The 21,470-nt window shown below is 43.8% G+C and overlaps 1 protein-coding gene across 1 annotated transcript; it reads left to right on the top strand.

Moving 5' to 3' along the window:
• Positions 1-34: 34 nt before the first annotated feature.
• Positions 35-5,724, top strand: CCN3 (cellular communication network factor 3). Its single transcript, XM_062568399.1, has 4 exons — positions 35-425; positions 743-994; positions 2,853-3,061; positions 4,526-5,724. The coding sequence occupies exons 1-4, from the start codon at positions 35-37 to the stop codon at positions 4,820-4,822; spliced, it is 1,149 nt and encodes a 382-aa protein (XP_062424383.1). The 3' UTR covers positions 4,823-5,724.
• The last annotated feature ends 15,746 nt before the right edge of the window (positions 5,725-21,470 follow it).

Below are 21,470 nucleotides of genomic sequence, written 5' to 3' on the forward strand. Positions count from 1 at the left end.
GCGGGCGGCGCCGCGGGGAGGCCGGGCAGGGACCATGCTGCCGGGCGGCGGGCACCGCCTGCCCCTGCGGCTGCCCCTGCTGCTGCTGCCCCTGCTGTGCCAGGCAAGTGCGGGCGCCCCGGGGGAGCGGGCGGGGGGAAGCCGGCCGCCGGGCCGGCCCCGTGACCGGGCCCTCGGGGCCGCCTTGTCCCCGCAGGTGAGCGGCCGGGAGCCGGCCTGCCCGCGGCCGTGCGGCGGGCCGTGCCCGGCGGAGCCGCCGCGCTGCGCCCCGGGGGTGCCCGCCGTCCTGGACGGCTGCTCCTGCTGCCTGGTGTGCGCCCGGCAGCGCGGCGAGAGCTGCTCCTCGCTGCTGCCCTGCGACGAGAGCAGCGGCCTCTACTGCGACCGCGGCCCCGACGACGGCGGCGCCACCGGCATCTGCATGGGTAGGTGGCGGCGGTGGCGCGGCCGCGGAGAGGCTCCGCCGCTGAGGGGCTTCCGCGGCTGCGGAGCGGGCCCGGGGCGGGGGGCAACTGTGCCGCCTTTCCCCCGCCCTGCAGCCGCCCGGGCTGCGCGGCCCCGCAGGACGGGGCGGCCCGCTGCGCCGCGCCGCGAGTCACCGGCGTCGCGGGTGCCCCGGGGCGGCGCGGAGCGCGGGAGCGTGTCCGGAGAGCGGGTGTCGCTGCGGCGGCCCCTGGGTCTGCTGATGCTCCCCCACCCCGGGGGGACCGCACCAGTGACACCCGGCCGCCTTCCTCCCTAGTGCTGCACGGGGACAACTGCGTCTTCGACGGGACGATCTACCGGAGCGGGGAGACCTTCCAGCCCAGCTGCCGCTACCAGTGCACCTGCCGCGACGGGCAGATCGGCTGCCTGCCCCGCTGCAACCTGGACCTGCTGCTCCCCGGCCCCGACTGCCCCTTCCCCAGGAAGGTCGAAGTCCCCGGAGAGTGCTGCGAGAAGTGGGTCTGCGACCCCAAAGACGAGGTGCTTTTGGGAGGTTTTGCCATGGCCGGTGAGGAAGTGTAAATTAACACAGTCGTTGCGAGGGGAAGGTGATATCGTACCGGAAATGTCAATGGGGTTATCATACCTTCGTGGCGCAGGTTTTTTCCAATTTCTTTTTTTTTTTTTTTTTTTTCCTTTTCTCGTCTACAGTGACTAGGGAGTATACCAGTGGGTATGAGTAAAAGCAGAATTTTATAAGCTGAAGAGAAGATACTCCGAGGATGAATATGCATAGCAGTTTTTAAAAGTAATTAAGTTAGGGCCCAGTTTTGGAAATGCTATTTATCTGATTCCACTATGAGTAGAATAAAACAGGGACCAGCTCGTAATCCTCCAAACATTATCTCCCCCCAAAAATCAAAGCTGCAGCCTTGCAAGTTGTTCTGCAAGAATATATTACATCACAAATACCATTCAAACAGCCTGGTTTACAAGAGACCTTTTTTTCCTGAAATTCCCCAGCTATTACTAGTGGTCAGCATGCTAGCTAAAATGCCAGCAAATTCCTGTCTGTCTGTGCTAGAGCTCTCATCATTATTGCTGGCATTAAAAGCATTACAAAGTACTTGGAGAAGCAATGCTTGTAGGCACAGTTAGTGGATCTGAAAATGATCATCCCATTCCAAAACACAAAACTCATAAAGTACTGTTTTCCCCAGTCTCCTCTTACTGGTTTGTGTCTCCCTTCCCTTTAAATTAAACTGTCAGGTTAACATGAATTTACAAAAGCTGCTTTTACTGGGAGTTAAAGCCACTGCATTCTCTCCCGCTCACTGCTCTGTGTGATCTTAAGCAGTTAGTTATGCCGCAATGCAGCTAATCCATTTGGGGAAAAAAAAAAAAGAAGGATCCAGGACGATAAGCTCTAATAAATTTGCAGAATGCTGTGAAACATCAGATGTGTGGCACATAAGACAAATGAACACGTTGTCAATTTGTAGCATCTTTCCTCTGTTTTTTGACAGTGACAGGCTAATCCATAACATGCCTATAGGTGGATTACCTGCATTCTTTTTGGCAGTGGTCATCCCTCTTGGATGTCCTCCTTTTGGAGCTTTACCTTGCAAAGAGCAGCTGTGGAGAAGCTTATCAGCAAGAGCCTTGGGGTCAGGCGGGGGGTGACAGCTCACTGCACTTGACTGGCTCCGTCATGTTGGCTTACTCTGTTTACTCCTATGATAACTGCTGTACCAAACTATAAGGTTGGCAGTATTTGCACAATGCAACTTAAATACTACCAGGAGGGTAGAACAATGATCAGAGGTGGTGATTGCTTTGAGTGGCTGTGCTAACTCCTGAAATTACTTTACTTCCTCCTTTCCTCACCCTGACTGTAATCTGTCAATAATTGATCAGGTTGGGTTACTATGACTGTGGGAACAAAGCACTTTATCTATTAGTTTATAGAAATCATACAACCACTCTCAAATCATATCTAATATCAATATTTTTGAGACTTAGAGCAGATTTATGATGTATTTTTGTTAAGAAGAACAAGAAATAAAGAGTTATTAAAGTGGATTACTAAATTTGGTTAACAAATTGACAGTAGTTCTTCCCATTATGGACTTGACTGGACAGAAACCAACTTCGTTCTCTAATTCAGGTTGTGGTAGAAAGGCAGAAATTTATTCTATTGATAACACTGACATGCACTATCTGTGATCTTTAGATGTAGAAAGTCGCTATCCAGAGCTCCTAAAAAGGCAACTTTTAAAGTGACTAAGACATGTCAAAATTGTGGATATCAGATTTTTTTTTCTCATCTCACTTGTGTTGTCCCAAATGTAGAAGAGTTCAAACATATACTGGATTCTCACATTAAGTCTTTCTTGTAATAGAGTTCTGTGGGGTTTTGTCTCCAGCGTACAGACAGGAGGCGACACTCGGGGTCGATGTGTCCGATTCAAGCGCCAATTGCATTGAGCAGACAACAGAATGGAGTGCTTGTTCCAAAAGCTGTGGCATGGGCTTTTCCACCCGGGTTACCAACAGAAATGAACAGTGTGAGATGGTGAAGCAGACACGGCTTTGCATGATAAGACCTTGTGAAAATGAAGAGCCATCTGATAAGGTATGATGACAGCAGTGACAGGGAAGCAGGGCCTCTTCCAGCAGGGTTCCAGCGTTGCGTATTTCTGTCTAGAGTGCTCCAGATACAAGCGGATGCAAATACACCATATAGCATGTGTGCAGCAACAGTGCTTCTGGAAGGCATTAGACTTGCCTGTATGTTCAGCAGCATTACACTGCATGTGCATATCATTTGCGCCATCCCAGCTGGATCAGATGTATTGCGTGTGCTGGCTGTCTTGGCTCATGCAGTCTAACATCTCCCATAAGTGCCATTTTGCTCCTTGCATGTGTACTTCAGAGCTGCTCCAGTCGTGAGGAATGGATGTGTCATATTTCTAGTCTATTGAGCATCCTGAAACTGCAGACAAATGTAAAACCTTGCAAAAAGCATTTGGCTAAATTGAGCCTTATCTTAATCCTCATAGAGCTTTTTCCAAAAACAAATCCACCACTGACTCTTCAGGTGCTATAAGTGTGTATCTAAGTGAGCAGCCCTTTTTGCTGCTTCTACACATTACACATTCTCACTGTCAATGAGAATAACATGTAGCTACAGAAGAGGGCCATCAGTGTATATAGTGTCCTAGATGATGGAAAACGTGCTGAAACCTTTGCAGGACACTGCAGTTTTGAACAGTGTGTTGAAAAGGATGTGAAACATTTGGAAAGAGTTGGGGACAATAACAAGACAAGAATGATAAGAGGTCTAGAAAACATGTTCTGCTGGGAAAATTTTTTTGATTGATTGAACTCATACCAAAAGCAAGATGATGGAGATGAGTTCTCATAACCATGTTCAGATATTTCAGCCTGTTCTGGGTTCATGGTGGATGTGACAGAAAGTGATGAGTTTAGATGGCACAAAAATTAAGACACGAGCAGAAATCTGAGCAGTAAGAGGAGTGAACTATTAGGATTGTCTAGGGCAGTTGTGGAGTCTGTCACTGGAGACTTCCAAGAACAAGTTAGACATGAAACGTATGCTAATAATGACATGTAAGGCTGATCCTGCCTTGAGTCACAGGAATGGGCAATGACTTTTGAGGTTCCTTTTGGCCCTCTTTTCTTCCTGAACCTAGTCCTATATCTTACTTATTTGGCTTCCTAATTTTCTAATGGAACCACATGAGCCTGAGAAGTTTTCTGGTGGAGTATGGTTTGATGATGAATTCTGGCTAGCATGTAGTCAGATGGCAGCAGTGAGTTTTAATCGAGTATAATCTATTATTTATCGTTAGTACTGGCATATGTAATATGTGAACTAAGATGTCAAGAGCATACCTCATAAGAGTGAGAACTGGTAAGTAATTATTGAAGTAGCTGCAGAGTCTTAATGGTATAGAACTAGCAAAGACAACGAATACAAGTTTTTACTTGTAATAACATCCTTTTATATCATTTTTAGCTGCATTCTGTCTTACGCTGTGTTATTATATTTAATGTCTCTTCATATTTCTCTTAGAAAGGGAAAAAATGCGTCCGAACAAAGAAGTCCCTGAAAACTGTTCGCTTTGAGTACAAGAATTGCACGAGTGTGCAGACATACAAACCTCGGTACTGTGGCCTCTGCAATGATGGGCGATGCTGCACCCCACATAACACCAAAACAATCCAGGTTGAGTTCCGCTGTCCTCATGGCAAGGTCTTAAAAAAGCCAATGATGTTGATCAACACCTGTGTTTGTCATAGTAACTGTCCTCAGAGCAACAATGCTTTCTTCCAGCCATTAGATCTAGCATCTAGTGAAGCAAAAATATGAAATGCTTTAATTAGGTGGCTCAAAAGGTATAAATATTTTATGTAAAACTTGACCCACAATCAGGTGAATGTAGGTGCATATTTAAAATATCTACGACTTTCTTCCAGACAGTTTAGACACTTTCTTTTTTTTTTCCTGTAGTTTGTTAAATACCTCATTTTACATTTCCCCTCTCCAGATATCTTTTATTCACTTGAAGGAAATTTTGTACCTTGGACAGTGCCTTCTTTTTGTGTTAACCATGGTGTAAAGCTAGTTAAATGAATGGCTAGTTTCTCTCCATGAGTTATGGGAATTATGCCGCTAACTTCAGTGGCCATAAGACTGGGCTCTTTAGTAGCAAATGGATTCCTTGGGGAATGCACAATGCTGTATCACATAAGCTTCCAGATTCTTAACTTTAGTTTGCATAATATGTATAAATTCTTAGGCAGTGTTCATTTTCCATTCTAATGAAATTCTATTTCTGATGATAGTAAAAATCTTACTGATGAGAATGTTGAATTCTTGTGGCTTATAGTATTTTCTCTCTGTATATCTGACTTTCTCCGAGGATTCAGTTTGCACAAAGTGCCTGACATGAGAAAACTAAGATCTCTTATCCTTGAGTATAGGAGATTGATAACTGATAACGATTAAATTTCTTTTTGGCAGCTTCACTAGCAGCCTATCCAAAACCCACTGAAGTCAATGACTTAGGGGGACTTGGTTCTAACCAGTATGTGTCTGTAGATATAAGTGTTAGGATGCAAAAATAAGAATTATGTAAATTCCTCTAAAATACTAACTGTATCATATGGTGCTTCATATAACAGAAAGGTGTATATGTAAATAAAAACTGTATATATTGTAATATAACTTTTCTCTGTACTAAGTAAATAAACTTTATATGATTCAAAATATTTTTTCCTGAGTTGTTCTTTAAACTATCAACTTTTAACAGCCAAAAGCAGCGGTAAGAGAAAATGGTCTGCAGATTTCGGAAGCAGCAGTTAAAAGCAAAAGGCTCAATTTTGTGATATGTTTAGTGCACCTCATCCTAATCTCTGACCTAACAGAGATGCAATGTTTTAGTGTCAGGAAATGAGGAATAATTTGAGGAGTAGGTTAGAAGAGAGAATTTTTAGGGTAAGTTTGCCTGGGAGACTGGCTGATGTAAATAGAGTTAAGTTTAGATGAAGTGGGTCCTGAAACGTAATGGTGGAGGAGGAATAGTTGCATGATCTAGAGTTTTGGTCTGGGAGCACAGAGAGGGTTGTTTGGCCTTTTAATTATTTTTTCTCCCATACCTATTTCCCACATTGATTTTTGCAGAGCTCTAATGAAGGTGGTATAGGAAGACAGCAGACTGCAGGAAGACAACAGTGACAGCTGAGAAAGAATTCATGTGTTAAAGAGTTTTTCCACAGTAACAATCAATAAGTACTTATTGCTTTCTCTCTGAAGTACTAATTGCATCTTGCAGCATTTCCGCCTCACAAGTGTAGCCGATGACCCTGCATGTGCTAGCTACTCCACAGCAGTATCCTCAAAGAGCAGAAAGGCTGAGGATGGCTGTTTTGTATATTTTAGCTCACGTATGTTTGAACTGTAGGTTGTGCAAATAGGTCATAAGTACAGTTGTGCAGGCATGCAGCTGCCTAGACCGTGGGATCAAGCCCAGTGCGGTCTCGCTCTCTCTGTTAGAGGTATCAAAGTAGTGTCCATGCTACAACTATGGTCTTGATCACTTCTGTGGAGTAAGAAGCAGCTTTTGTTTCTTGCAAGAAAAGGCAGAAAAGAACAAATGGGTTTGTAATTATTTGAAAGAGTTCATAACATTCATTTGGAAATTCTTGGGATATGTAAGGGTGGAATTCACCTCTGTATTAAGACTCCTATACCCAGTGTCTGTGTGTAGACTTCTAAATGTCCATGAAGTAAACTGTGAGCAAGGATCAGCAGCCAAAGTTTCTTAGTAACTTTTAAGACATTCTGAGGCCTTGGTGCTAAAACTCGTACTGGTTCGGTTTAGATGGTTCTTTGGTCTCACCTGGATGCCTGCATGCCTCAGTAATTGTACCAGCGAGAAACTCCTTTGTAATCCTTGCTGTCATTATCCAAGCAGTCCAGACTGCTTTATGCTAGTCAAAGGGCTGGAGCAAGACTTGACTTGCCCTCATCAGGAGCATGCTTTTGCATACGTGCACACTCACTGGCCCCTGGTTAATTCCTAATGCAGAATATTTATAAAGACCTTCCTGCTTTTCCACCCAGCAGCCCCCTGCACTAGGAAATCCAGAGATTTCCTATAGGAGAGGACAAGCCCAGGACTCCTCTAAATGGCTAAGGAAGAGCTAAGGAACAGGTAAGAGTCTAGGAGAGAAGAAAAAAGGATAACTCAGGCTACTTCCATCTCCGTCTCCATCAGGCCCCCTGAGGTTCAGGCTGGATTGTACAACACTTTTCTAACATAAGGCAAATTATCAAATATTCCTCTGAATCATCTTGTAAATTAAGTTTGTCTTAATTTGAAAGAGACACATCAACTATCAAGAAACACAGCATTTGGTTGTCTGGCTAAATCTGAACTGTGTTTGGATTAATTAAACCTAGCTGACTTGAGGAAGACGGTTAGCTACTGACTTCCTAAGAAGCAAAAAGTTGCATTCAGTCATTTTATTTTGACATTCCTCTATTCCTTTCACACTCAAATAAAATATTTTTCATTTAGACTTGGCACCAGCTTATCCTAGTTGTGTTGCTTCTCCTTTATCCCTCTGCTTTGCTATCATGTTGTCTTGATTTCCACATAATTCCTTATGCTTTCCTTGGACTGGAGCTTACAAGTGGAGCACAGACAGCAGAGCAAAGCTGCTCAGTAGGTAACTTTCTCCTCCCAGGCAAATTGAAGGTCTCATCCACAGCATGAACCAATGATCCTTTAACCAAGACCATCCACTACTCTAGGTTTATGTTTCCTTCCCCACCAAGAAAAGACACTTAATGTCCTATATTTTAGATGAGAAATAAGCCCAACTGCCTGTTGAGGTCCTTCTTGCAGATTGTCCATCAATTCCTCTGAAAGCACTGTGGTACAGGAGCTAAGTTTTAACTTGAGTAATCCCATTTGCCTGTAAAGCTATGGTCTTCAGTACATTCAGTGCCAAAATGCCTCCTATATCTCACCTTAGTGCTGCTTTATACAAACTCTATATGTCTTATATCCACTTTATGAGAAGAGAACTGCACTGTTATGAGCACTACAACATTCACAAAAGCAATTTTCAAATACTTACTGCCTATCTTTATTCACACCAGAATTATTACGCTCTTAGTGTCTTCTTACAGCTCTGCAGTACGTCAGCAGGTAAAATGTCTTCTAGAAAGGAATACAAATGTTTCCTCTGGAAAAAAAGGAGCCAATGACCTGCCCTACATCTTCAGTCTTTCATACTTTATATGTAACACCAATTTAGTGGCTATTTTTACCTCACCTTAGTTGATACAGCCTTTCATCTGGTATCAGTTTTGTTATATTCATTTAGACTTGTTTTACTTTAATATGGACAATTACTAGCTTAGGTTTGGAGCCAATTTCAGTGTGTTCCTGCAAGAGGCCATGGCACTAATTTAATTAAAACACAACACAGTGAATTAAGCCTGTGACATTTTTATATACAAACTCTAATGATGAAATCCTCAACTTCTCTGTTTTAGAGCTATGATTTTCCCAAACAAGCAAAATTAAGTTACCCAGATTGAGCAAAATTAAATTAACTAAACTATCCAAATGTCAGTAACTCGTTTTTGTGTCTCCCAGGATTCCCATCGGAGCATTGCTGGGAACATCACTGAACATTCAGTCCTCTGCTTGATCCATAGGGCTTCATTAAAGCAACAAGCTTCTCACACTCAGATTTGTTTAATTTGAGCAGTCAGATTTCCAAAGATACTCTGAATAGAGAGAGCATTGAACTTGTTTTCACCTAGCGTAAGAGTGACTGCAGGCTGTGACTAAGCCATCTCAGCTGCTCCTTCGTCAGTAGTGGGAGTTTATCCACTTCTCTGCTCAGTCCTATTCTCAGCAGGCATTTCAAGCAAAAATCAAGCAAAATGAGCTTGAGGTGGAAGTATATAGTCTGTCTGATTTGCAAAGGACACTTCAAAGCATATATTTCCTGGCTGATCTGGGGAAGTAATTAACTCCTTGTCTGAGCACCATAGTAGGATTTTTTGCTAATTACAAATCTAAAGAAGAGCAAATATATATATATTTTTTAATTTTTAATTGCTTTCTGAGCCCTGTCAAAGGAACAGAAGCATATTACCAGCTCTTTTGCATTCTCTTCTAAATCACTTACTTCTATTTTGGGTATGTTTAGCTACACCTACGAAAGCCACTGTTCTGAGTTCAAGTCATTCTTTCTCTGTGCATGCACCTGAAAGAATTGGGAAAAAAAACAAATATAAGTATTGCAAATTTAAATTCTCTTTTCTTCACTGATTGTATAAGGACATCATCTGTCAGCCTCCTCAACTAGATGCCTGACATTAGAGTGTCAGAAAATCTCACAGGGACTAAAATTTTAGCACCAATTTCAGTAAGATCGTGGCTTCACCCTTTGTGTTTTCCAGTATAGTTCCAGAACTGATACAATAAAAAAATAGGAAAAATAGAGTATCCCTATTTTTTCATTATTAGATCGAGCCATAATTTATCTTCACTCTATTTATTTATTTATTTACTTATATGTGTGTTGGGAGGGAGATGGAAGGGAAACAAATTTAGTTACTGTTCCTAGACCTAATCATTATATCTTATAACAAACCTGAACTTCATGAAATAGGATCATGTATCTTTCATCTGGCAAGTTACTGCATGGGAATTTGTATTTCTTCTCAAACCATGTCTGATTTTCCCATTGCAAATCCCAGTTTATGTATTATAGAGCTGACAATAAGATAGTCAACTGGCATCAGTCAAAGAGACCTACCATGCAGATGCGAGAGGAACCATGTATTTGCAAATATTTAGCAACTGATCTTTATATTGGATTAAATGGCTTCAGTTATCACCATTAGGCCTATAAATAAGCTTTCAGAGCTAAGCACCTGTATATTTGGGGGTTACATTTAGCTCAGCCGGTTAGAGCATGGTGCTAATAATGCCAAGGTCGTGGGTTCAATCTCTGTATGGGCTTGTTGTTTCCCTGCTGAGCAGGGGGGTTGGACTAGATGATCTCCAAAGGATCTTCCAACCTTACTGATTGTATGATATTCATGATAAAGCACATCTTTAAAATCTAGTTTTCTCTCTACGGGCTGCAGAGCGAGTGCAGATGCTTGCCTGCCTGCCAGTCAGCTCGCCTTGGCCACAAAGCAGGGAACAGCCATTGCCATTGATTGATCTATAGATTAGCAAATGGAAAAAGAACACTTATTTACATCCTTGCATGTTGATTTGCCTATCCTGGACAGGTAGGAGGTCATATTAAAACAGTGAAGAAAATGCCCCACTTGACCTAAAATGCTTCAGTGTTCATGTGGTTGCTATCTTCTCCGTAGAAGAATGATTATATTGCACAAAAAATATTGCATTTCAGTTTGTACAGACAGACCCATATCTCTGATGTCTTACATTGCCTCTCCTGCTCACTCAGCCTCTAAGCCTTTCCATGACATGCCAAGTCTGCCTCTGTCCTAGCTTCATATGTATCCAGGCTTTCCTCCACAAAGTGCCCTTTTCTTCCCAGATCTCAAAGCCTAGTGCTTAGTATTCACTTTGCCTGCAGTGCCCTCAAGTGGAAAATTCAACATCCCTCTCCCACTGCCAGAGGCCTTCCCTGAGCATCCTGCCCATCCCGTGAGCCTTGGGGCCCTCTGGGTCTGCAGGATGTCTGTGATGGCTGCAAAGACCTTGCTGCTCTAAGCTAATCTGAGTTTTCCTCAAACTAATGGAACTGGGGTCTTGCTGAAAGAAAACCACATTCAAGGATTCTCTAATAAGGGAAAAATATGTCTGTGGCGGTGAGGTTTCCTCTCAGACAGCACCTAACCAGGCATGTGAGAGGTGGGCTCAGCCCCTGTCCCACCTGGCCCAGACTACTCCACACATTCGGCTGGACAGAGCCCTGATCCTACAAATATCCTAGGACTCTGCTCTAACAGTCAGCACAGACAAGTATGCCCGTGTTATACACTATGTGAGTACCACTAGCTTGTTTGGGTTCCTCCCCACACACTCTGTCTTTAATTAAAGAAGACTTGCACTTCAATACAACGCTGTTTTCTTGCACAGGAAGAAACAAATCCCAGAAATCTTTGCATGGGTTGAGGCAGAATTAAGTCCTCTGAATTGCTTTAGTAAACAACTACTGTCACTGAAAGGCTTGGAAATTTGTGCTGTGGCCAGTTCGTAAAAAAATGTATCTTCAGATTGCTACATGTCGGGCTGTCTGATTCTGGAACAAAATGCAACTCTTTCAGGAAAAAAAAATCAGAACCACAACTTTTTTATGCACCTTTAACATCCTACAGCTAATGCAGTTTGTGAGGTTCTTATTTTGCGGGACCCGCATGAGGGAGCATGTTGAAAGGCCACGGCTGTGGCACCGGGCGCGTGTGAGGGCCCCGAACCCTCCGGGCCACCTCCACGGAGCCCGGTCATGCTGCAGCATGACCAGCCACACTGCGATTCGGGGCCTCCCCACGGCGCGGATTTCGGCGAAATGGCCCAGTTCTACTCCAAACCCTGGAGAAGGGGGACACCTGGTGGTTACAGGTCATTTTGTGTCGCGGATGACAGTATACTTTCTTTGGGTCTGCTCCTACAAGAAGCAATCTGGAAGGATTAGGCCAACTGGTATTGCTTATGGCAATTTAGTTATCATCAGCTATGGGGACAATAATATTGAGGTAGGGAAGAAGTTCCTTTGATGGCTGTCCCACTTTCAAATATATTCAAGTTATTTTCATGAGCATTATGGATGACCGTAGCCACTCTGGAGACCTCGTTTTGATCGATGCAGATTTACGATGCAAAGGGACATTTCTGATCCCAGAAATTTTGCAGTTAAGTGAGAAAGACACAAAGGATGAAGGGAAGGAGAGGCCCTTTTCCCTGGTTAGCACACAAGGCACTAAAAGCTCAGAATATATGAGCAACTCATCCTTACCACACACAATTTGTGGTAAAACCAGGAAATGAGCTTTTTTCTCTTAAGTCACAAACTACTGCCTTAACCACAAAGGCAACGCTCCTCCTCTTTAGCCGTTCAAGTCGATCCTTCGCTTCAGAGGATCATGTTGTAGTGGAAATGTAAATAGACATATGTATCTGTGTATATAGGTGTGTGAGTATATATATATATATATATACATACCTATTTTTGGTGAACCAGAGGGGTCTTGCACACTACATAGTACTTTTGCAGACTAGTGAAACAGCAAGGTGTTTGTTCACAAAAATCTAGAGTCTCAGGGAATGGGACTATTTGCTGCTTTGGGTGTACAATAAATGGTACATGGTAAATGGTTTCCAATGACAATATTGAAGACCATCATATTTGGGGTAACACATTCCCTGTTGGAATATTGCTTTGCTGGGAGCCAGGCACTGGCACATGCTCTTGGGGCACCTGGCACACAAAAAGGGAAGGAGAAAAAGTCCCTGCTCCAGCCTTCGGGCCTGGAGGAGAGGGAAGGGGCAAGAGCTGAGCCTGAGAGATTTAGCAGGGCCTCAGCGTGGTCGAAGCTGCAGGCTGAGTTCTCCAAGACATCTTTACTTTTTTATTTCAGCTTATTTGGATTTTTGGTGCCTGAGCAGAGATGGTATTTTTTCTTGTCTTAACGAATATTTGCTCAACATTTTGAAGACCCCCCCTGAAGAAGACATGTGGTTGAAATGCAAGCCGTGAGCTTCACTCAAAGTTTTTCAATGTTTCCAGAAAAAAGGTATTTTCCAGATTTACCACGAGGGGGAGGCAGCTGAAAAATTATCAGATGCCCATTTTCTGAACTCTTTTTTTTGTGTGTGTGTGTGAAAACAGTGGGATATCCACAAAAGGAGTATAAGATATCAGACCTCAAGCTTAGAGGAAATATTAACCTTATCACAGCTATTATTGACTCATATCATTTAAAGTAAGATGTATCTTTTTTAAGTCCACATAATTGCAGTTAGAGTAAACTTTAACATTTTTCCAGAGGAATGAAATCTGCTAATTGGAAAAAAAAGCTCTTGCTTCTGTGTGTGTTCTGAAATAATAGAAAGAGTCTCTCCAGAATTTAAATCAACCAGCAAATACATCCTGCATGTTTAGTATGAAGTAGATCAAAGAAAAAAAATCTTCCTAAATTTCATATGCTGCACATCATTGAATCCAAAAATATGCATTTGTACGGTGAAGTAGCTGCTTCCTGCAATTAGATTGTTCTCAGCACTCCAAATATCTTCCCCAAACCAATGGATCTCACTGTGTGTCCACAACAGACTTTTTTTAGGATGCAGCTATCAAAACCAAAGGACATGAAACAAGATAGAGCAACACCTAAGGTCACCGGAAATCTTTCGCTGCCCCAGCACCCAGCCAACGAGGCCGACTGAAGGAAGGTGAGGCAGAGAGAGGGCAGCTGCCTTGCCCACAGTCACCACCGGCTCGGTGGCAGAGCCCAAAATAAGAGGCACGAGCAATATATCTCTTGGCTGGTGGTTTTTTTTAAGTGATGAAAGTGAAAGGAAGGATCTCTCTTAGGCTCTTCCCAGGGACTGTACGTCACCAGGCAGGGGAGCGTTCAATGGCCAAGGTCAAAGTGAACATGTAGCCATGAAAAGCAGCTAGGAGACCCTTTAGGAACGCTAATTATGAGCACAGGAGAAATGGTCCTCTCCCCTCACTAAGTAAAAGCCTCTATCAAAGATTGGCATTCAATAGCAAGCCTGCAGAATAGGCCACCTTTGAAAACTATAATGAATAACCTCGAAAGAAACCCTTATAAAATCTTAAATATGCACAAGATACTAGCCAAGGGCTTAATAAAATACACAAGCCCCACACGCAAAAAAACAGGCAAAACAAACAGAAACCTATGGCAACTCCAAACATAACAAGATGGACCTTATAAGGGGGAATTAACAGTAAATCTCTCAGTAACGTGCCTTTCGTGGCCAGAGGTCTGCTATCTCCCCAGGGCACCGAGCACAGAGAAACCAAATTAAGTTGTGGTTATCTGCTGTCTCTGGTGAGATTCACTTAGCTGCACGTCAGAGCCCAGTGGGCAGTTAAAGCCTGCGCCCGGGAGTCAGAAAGTCTGCGCTGGGTTCCCAGCTCTGCCACAGCCTCGCGGCGCAATGCTGGGCCAGTCGCTCCAGCTCTGCTTGCCTCAGTTTGCCTGAAAAGGTGGGAATCGTGACAGTGCTTCAACACCAAATGGCTCTGCAAAGCTCCTCGTCCCTCTGCCCGTACTGCTACCAAACAGGCCAGTTTCCCAATACTCACCATCGTGTATTTTTGAGTTCTTCAAAAAGCAGCCTGCCCTGCCACGAGGAACCAGGACGGTACCATGTGGCACAGGAGGAAGAGGAACAGCGATGCAGGCTTTGCAATGTATCACTGCTGCAAGGATACCTTCACCCCCGCAGTTACGTGAAACCCTGTTCAATAAAGCCAAGACCAGACAATGCACATTTTATGCCCCCTGTGAGCACCAATTTACAGCTGGTGTCTCACGGCCTGGGGTAAACTCAGTTTTGTAGAACAGAAATCCTGGAAGAAATTCTCAGCCATTAGTGCAAATCTAGTAATGCTGCTTAGCAAGTTCTCGACCCATTAGGCATGGTAGTTTCCCATGTTTCCACAAAGTGAAAAGTCCCTCTGCCAGCCCAGTTTCAGGTACAGTCATATGTAACAGAAAGATATTTGCCAGAAAGTTGGTGGTGAAGGAGGGCTGTAGCCAAGGGCAAAGGGCATGCAGATGGGGTAAAGGAACTTGGAACAACAGTAGGCTTAGGGAGCTAAGTCCTGGCAAGACAAGCACACTCAGCCCAACTGATATTTAGAATCATAGAGTCATAGATTCATAGAATCCGTAAGGTTGGAAGGGACCTCTGGAGATCATCTAGTCCAACCTCCCTGCTCAAGCAGGGTCACCTACAGCATGGTAGACAGGGTGGCATCCAGGTGGGCCTTGAAGATCTCCAGAGAAGGAGACTCCACAGCCTCTCTGGGCAACCTGTGCCAGGGCTCTGTCACTCTCACGGGGAAGAAATTCCCCCTCACGCTCAGGCGGAACTTCCTGTGCTTCAGTTTCTGCCCATTGCCTCTTGTCCTGTCACACGGGACAACTGAAAAGAGTTTGTTCCCATCCCCTTGACACCCTCCCTTCAGGTACTTGTACACATTGATAAGATCCCCCCTCAGTCTTCTCTTCCCCAGGCTGAAGAGGCCCAGCTCTCGCAGACGTTCCTCCTAGGGCAGGTGCTCCAGCCCTCTGATCATCTTCGTAGCCCTCCGCTGGACTCTCTCCAGTAGCTCCATGTCTCTCCTGTACTGGGGAGTCCAGAACTGGACACAGGACTCGAGATGAGGCCTCCCCAGGGCTGAGTAGAGGGGCAGGATCACCTCCCTCCACCTGCTGGCCACATTCTTCCCAAAGCACCCCAGGAGACCATTGGCTTTCTTGGCCACAAGGGCACATTGCTGGCTCATGGTCAGCTTGTCATCCACTAGCACTCGCAGGTCCTTCTCTGCAGAGCTGCTCTCCAGAAGGTCAGCTGCCAGCTTGGACTGGTGCCGAGGGTTACTGCCGAGGGTGCAGGACTCTGCACTTGCCCTTGTTGAACCTCATGAGGTTCCTCTACGCCCAACTCTCCAGCCTGTCCAGGTCTCTCTGAATGGCAGCACAGCCCTTGGGTGTGTCAGCCACTCCTCCCAGCTTGGTATCATCAGCAAACTTGTTGAGGAGGCACTCTGTGCCTTCATCCAGGTCATTGATGAAAAAGTTGAACAGGGTGGGACCCAGGACTGAGCACTGGGGGACGCCACTAGCCACAGGCCTCCATCTAGACTCCACGCCACTGATGACAACCCTCTGAGCTCTGCCTTTCAGCAACTTCTCAATGCACCTCACTGTCCACTCGTCTAACCCACACTTCCTGAGCTTGTCTAGGAGGATGCCATGGGAGACAGTGTCAAAAGCCTTGGTGAAGTCAAGGGACACAACATTCACCCAGTAGAAATGATCCAAAGAACCAGAGAAATCTTCACAAACTGTCATGCACACATAGAGGAGCAGCTGAGAAACAAAAGGTGAGGACCAGTCCTCCAGCCTTCAGTGTCCTCTCTGTTGCATGCCATTCACAGGTCTGTTTTCCACTGTTTGATTTCATGTGTTTGAAGCTGTCTAATATTTGAATCCAGAAAATAACCACAAGAGAATTGAATCAGGATGTGTTTTAAGATGCTTTATTTTTCCAGGCAGTCCTTCTACCCTCCCAAGTCCCAGAATCATACTGCATATGTAAATAAGAAACAAGATTGTGAAATCACCTCCAGCATGATGGAGCTTGAGGCCCAGCCTCTGCAGACTGTGTTGTTCAGACTGACCTACATGAAAAAGTAAAAAGTGATGCAGGATCTGATTCCTGATGCCCACACAGTGCTGTTGGTAGTGAGCCAAGTCTGTGCACAACTCCTTGTCATTGTGTGTTACAGTCTTTCTCCAGAGCACTACTGTTTTGATCTGGTTTCAGCAGTTTTCAGTAGTTCTGAATAAAAGCCAATTGTATAGAAATCATTTTTTTTATGGAACATGTCAATATTTTTATGGCAGTAAAGACAACAGTATGAAAAAGTTGAAAATTCTCTGTTCTTGTGGACCTCATCTGTAAGACAGATAAAGATCCACGACATCTCACAGATTGCTATAAAATTGTCACAAGAGTAAAATTGCCCCATGCCCCAAACTTGACCATGCTCTAAACACTTCTAAACTTGGAACCAGTTTGACTCTAGACTCCGTTCTGAGTTTTACTGTATTGGCCTTCTCTGTCAAGAAACAGTATCAGGCAACACATGCAAAGCAGGTGCTTACCTGAAACTCGTTAGAGTCATAGAAAGCACTTTCTGAGTAAGAGACACATGAAAATCTCAGGATAAATTCCTCCCATTGATATTTGTATCACCACTTGGATACAAACCAAACTACCTAGCATGATGGTGCTTGTGTTTCTACCTCTGGCAGGTTAGATTGCTGTATTCTAGCAATACAGGTGATGATTAATTACAATAATAACAGATTAAATGTGGAATTTGTGGAAAATGTGGAATCTACACAAACACCTGGAACTCCTGTATTTGGGACAGCAGTTGTACCTAACTAACAGTAACTAAAATTGTCAGACTTCTGGGAATCTGGACATTGTAACACCAACCTAGATTCAATGAGAAAAACACTGCATTTTGGTCAACATGCTTTTTTGGTTAGCTTCTAAGCTAACCAAAGAGCATTCTGATTTGGGCCAAACTAAAACAGGCCATTGCTCTGCACAAAGCATTTCTCCAGGGGATCCATATAAAGTGATTTCACTGCTGTCTTGCTCTGCTGCCCCAAACTACTCGAATTATTAGGACATGTCACTCTTCTTGTCTCAGCAGGGCTTGACATCTGGGCTGGTTAGTGCGTCTGGCCTGGCTCACACCAGCATTGGGATCGTTCTCATGGACCTGACTGATGGCTCACAGTTCAAAGCCACAATCAACTGCAGGAAGAACAAAGCATTACTACAGGAGACATGGATGAACCTGGGGACTGAAGGGACAGAAATAGGATGAAACTTTCTGGTACATAACACAAAGTTGTGCATTTTGGGAACTATTAAGCATATTGAATATAAAACATGGTATCCTGATTTGAGAACAGCAGAGGGGGGTTGTGCGTTATATGTTTTCTTCTCGAACACCCATCATCAGTAAAGACGAACTTAAGATAGGGCATGTAAAGAAAATAGGGGAATAGGAGGCCTACTGCACAGGAAACTACTAGAAGAATCTAGTTTAGCCTGGAATTAACAGTGATGGAGAGGAACTGTGATTATAACTACAGAAAAGCAGATGAACAAGAGAGAAGGAAAAGCTAATAAAGCTAACTAGCATAGCTGGTCCAAGAAACAAATGAGTGCAGAGTGGCAATGAAGAAATTTAGGCTGGAAATTAAAAAGGACTCCTAACTGAGAAGTTCAACAGCATGTTCCAATAATAAGAAGAAAAATCACAAAAACAAATCATTTCTAGGACAGCGCTTATTAAATTTATTCATACCATATGTTTTCCAGCAATAGAAAACAGCTCAAGTTTGAGGTTGGATTACTTTACAGACCAAGAGCTGAGACTCTGGGCAGTCCTGGCTATGCATAATCCTACCAGTGAAAGCAGCTGAGCACCTCACTGGCACCTGAACTTGACTGTGATATAGAATTGAGTCTTTTACTCTTCTTAAATGTATTCAGTGGCTCAGTCTGAAGTGTTAGGTTTACTCTGGGAATCGGTATCAGATGCCTATACGCGTACAATTACAATTCTGCTTTTTTCTGAGGTGGCAATGGCACGGGTGCTGCCTCTCCTCTATGTGCTAAGCAGTTACAGCATTTGCCCAGGGTGTGGGATATGTGGACTTGGTGGGAACTCACACTGGCCCAGATTTAGCCAGCAAAAAAGGACACAAAACTCAGTGCGGCAGAGAAAGCCAGTCCTAAGTCTGCAGCCAGAAGGAAATCTTAGGTCCTGTCCCTGCTCCCAGGAGTCTTTCTTTAATTTTACCAGACATTGGATTAGATGTGAAAACAGCTCTGGGAGCAGAGACCAGAAGTCAGGCCACTTCCTTTCCAGATAAATGCCATGTTCCCTGAACTAAAAGGTCATGTTTGTGTTCTTCCTCTCCTCTGATGCATCCTGAACTATTTTCTGTAGTTTCCCCAAAGCAATGCAGCATGCTCAGTCTAGAGCTGGTAATGAAGACACTGCAGTTTGATGGGAGTTTTTAAGTGATAAAGCAACTCTTCTAACCACAGAAAGTAAGTATGGATTTATTTCCCACTTCTCACTCCCCTTATCAACAAGGGAAATGTGCTGGTGGATACAATTAGCCGTATGCTACAACACCCCTGTAGTCACTCTGTGACCATTCCCACCTGTGTGGATTTGAGCTCCACTCAGTCTCAGAGAAAAAATCTTCAGGAGGCTTTCTGGGCTTTGGATCACAAATGAGCTGGAAAATTTTCCCAAGAAAGGCAGCTGGACTTCAGGGAGAAATGGGATTTCTGACATGCCCCTGTTCTTAGCACATTCTACTGGTACCTATGGAGGATGCATCCTCCTATTATATGATGTTGCTCTGTGATGCTGAAAGTTGGAGCATCCACCATTCTCCAGAGTACACAGGGAGCCCAACATGAATTTCTGTTGCAACAGCATTCATGATGTGGTAGCACCAAGCACTGACACAACCAGCCCTACCTAAATCCAGCTTTTCTGGCTAACCATGGCCGTGGGTGTCTTCTGTGAGACCCTTCAGTATAGCTTCTGCATGCTTCCAGGAACAGGCCAGGGGACCAGGCTTACCCTGAGGAATATCCTTGGGCTGCTGCTTCTTGCTAGTTGATAAATTTGTGCACAGCTTTCTTTGAAAGCCTCTATCCAGCTCTTATAAAGACCAAACAACCTTGATAAACAAACACTTTCCTTTTTCTTCTGAAGTATCCAAACTAAACTGAGGTACTTTCCCTGTTAGAAAGTTTCTTTTTTTCTTTCTTTTTCTTTTCTTTTTTTTTTTTTTTAACCTTAAGGAGGCAGTAAGAGGACCAACAGAACCTTAAGCAAAATAGGATCATCTTTATTTTCTCATTCCTGCTTAATCTGTCCCAACATGGGCTGCAATGACTGCCTCTCTGAAGTCTCTCTACTACTTATTTCAGTCTCCACACTTGCCTGACTGCCACTTCAGCAAAGGAAACATGAAAAATGCCTTTCCTTATTCCCTCATGGTGTACTGCAAGCTTTCAGGCAACTACTCCTGCTACTTGACTACAGCAATACATATGAAATGACAAGCTAAATAAATCATAAACTGGAAAGACCAAATCAGTATGTGCTATTTGTCATTACTTCATGATATTTTTACTTTTAAAATGCACAAGCAGAGCCAGCAATGCAGCTCCTAACACATGAAAGGAGAAGGCTTGCTGTAACATTTAGCTTCAGGTAACATAATGTAACTAAACTGTAGGTCTGCATGATTGTCCAAGTCAGTGGTTCCTGAACTTTTAGGATAAAGGGACCACCACTAATGCTTAGACACTCTTGTGGACCACCATGTACCCTATATCATCAAACTTTTAATTGAAAACACAATTGAAAGCTGTTCAGTTTGGTTCTGCAGACCATCTGTGGACCACTTACCATAACCTCATGGACCACCAGTGGTCTGTGGACCACAGTTTGGTACTATTGGTCCAAGTGATTTGAGGCTAGAAATATGCCAGAAAAAGCAATGGTGGGGTACAAATGTCGTTACAAAGGTATTACACATAGCTAACCATATGGATACCAAGCTTTTTATACTACCCGCAGCTTTCAATGTGGGAACGCAATTCCAGCTCTTGATTGTCTTCTTGCTAATGCCTTCCATACTGTGTATTTTTTGCAGCACATCCTGGGACTTGTTTATATGTATGAGCTTTGTGCCACAGCCAGTAGCTACAATTAAGGCATAATTACATGTGGTAGGGCAGGCAGGAAAACTTGGCTACCAGTAAATTTCACAACTGGTGGTTCTCCTACATCTAATAAAACAGTTTAATTGGGCTTCTTCTTGTTTGGCTCTTTCTTTAACTAGTTATGGGCCTGAGCTGCTTTTTCAAGGTCCTGGAGCCTTGTGGGTCTGTATTTTAAGGTCCAGTTTTCCTCCTCACATAGGGAGGTGGAGCAGTGAAAACCAGAGATCTTTAGCCACAAATAACTACTTTGAGTTTTGCCCAAAAACAGTTTTCTTATATGTTTTGGGCATTCTTGAATTCTTGGTTTATGTTTTTAGGTTCATCCAAATTCTAAATACACATTGATCTTTGAACAGCAGATACTTGTTTAATCTGCTGTAATGCGTGTATACACACACAGAGGGTTTATCTGCAAGACACAGTGAGGTGCTGTGCAGAAATACCTTAGGTATCTCTAAATGACGTTGCTGAGTACTGTACAGCACTACACAAAGCCATGCTCAGAAACTCAGAGGACCTTAAAGGCAGGCCTTTTCGGTATTGGTGTCAATATGCATGCCACAAAGTAGAGAAGCCCAAATTGTCCCTAAACTAGCTTCCTGACATACTAGAAATACTGTAGCCATGACCCCATGGAGCAGCGTAGGTATAGTGTAAGCAGCATATTCTTTACTACAGAGCATAGCGGCTACTGTGGCACTTTTGGAAAGAAAAAAAAAATGTGTTCAATCCTCACTCTGTCATGGAGAGGTAAATAAGCACAGTAAGGCTGCAAAGTCCCCAGGTACCAACAGGCTTGTTACAGTAACAGAAGTCCAAGGAAGCCTGAGGAGAAAACTTCAGGCTGCTGGAAGCTTCTTGACTGTTCATAAATTGAATCCATGCAAATGCATGTAC

The sequence above is a fragment of the Rhea pennata genome, chromosome 2 (genome assembly GCF_028389875.1).
Source record: "Rhea pennata isolate bPtePen1 chromosome 2, bPtePen1.pri, whole genome shotgun sequence".
Classification (NCBI taxonomy): Eukaryota; Metazoa; Chordata; class Aves; order Rheiformes; family Rheidae; genus Rhea; species Rhea pennata.

Excerpts from the sequence above, each read along its gene's own strand:
- CCN3 (XM_062568399.1), top strand. The coding sequence starts at position 35 with ATGCTGCCGGGCGGCGGGCACCGCCTGCCCCTGCGGCTGCCCCTGCTG. Across the intron at positions 426-742 it reads CGCCACCGGCATCTGCATGG|TGCTGCACGGGGACAACTGC; the intron begins GTAGGTGGCGGC and ends CTTCCTCCCTAG. Across the intron at positions 995-2,852 it reads GGGAGGTTTTGCCATGGCCG|CGTACAGACAGGAGGCGACA; the intron begins GTGAGGAAGTGT and ends TTTTGTCTCCAG.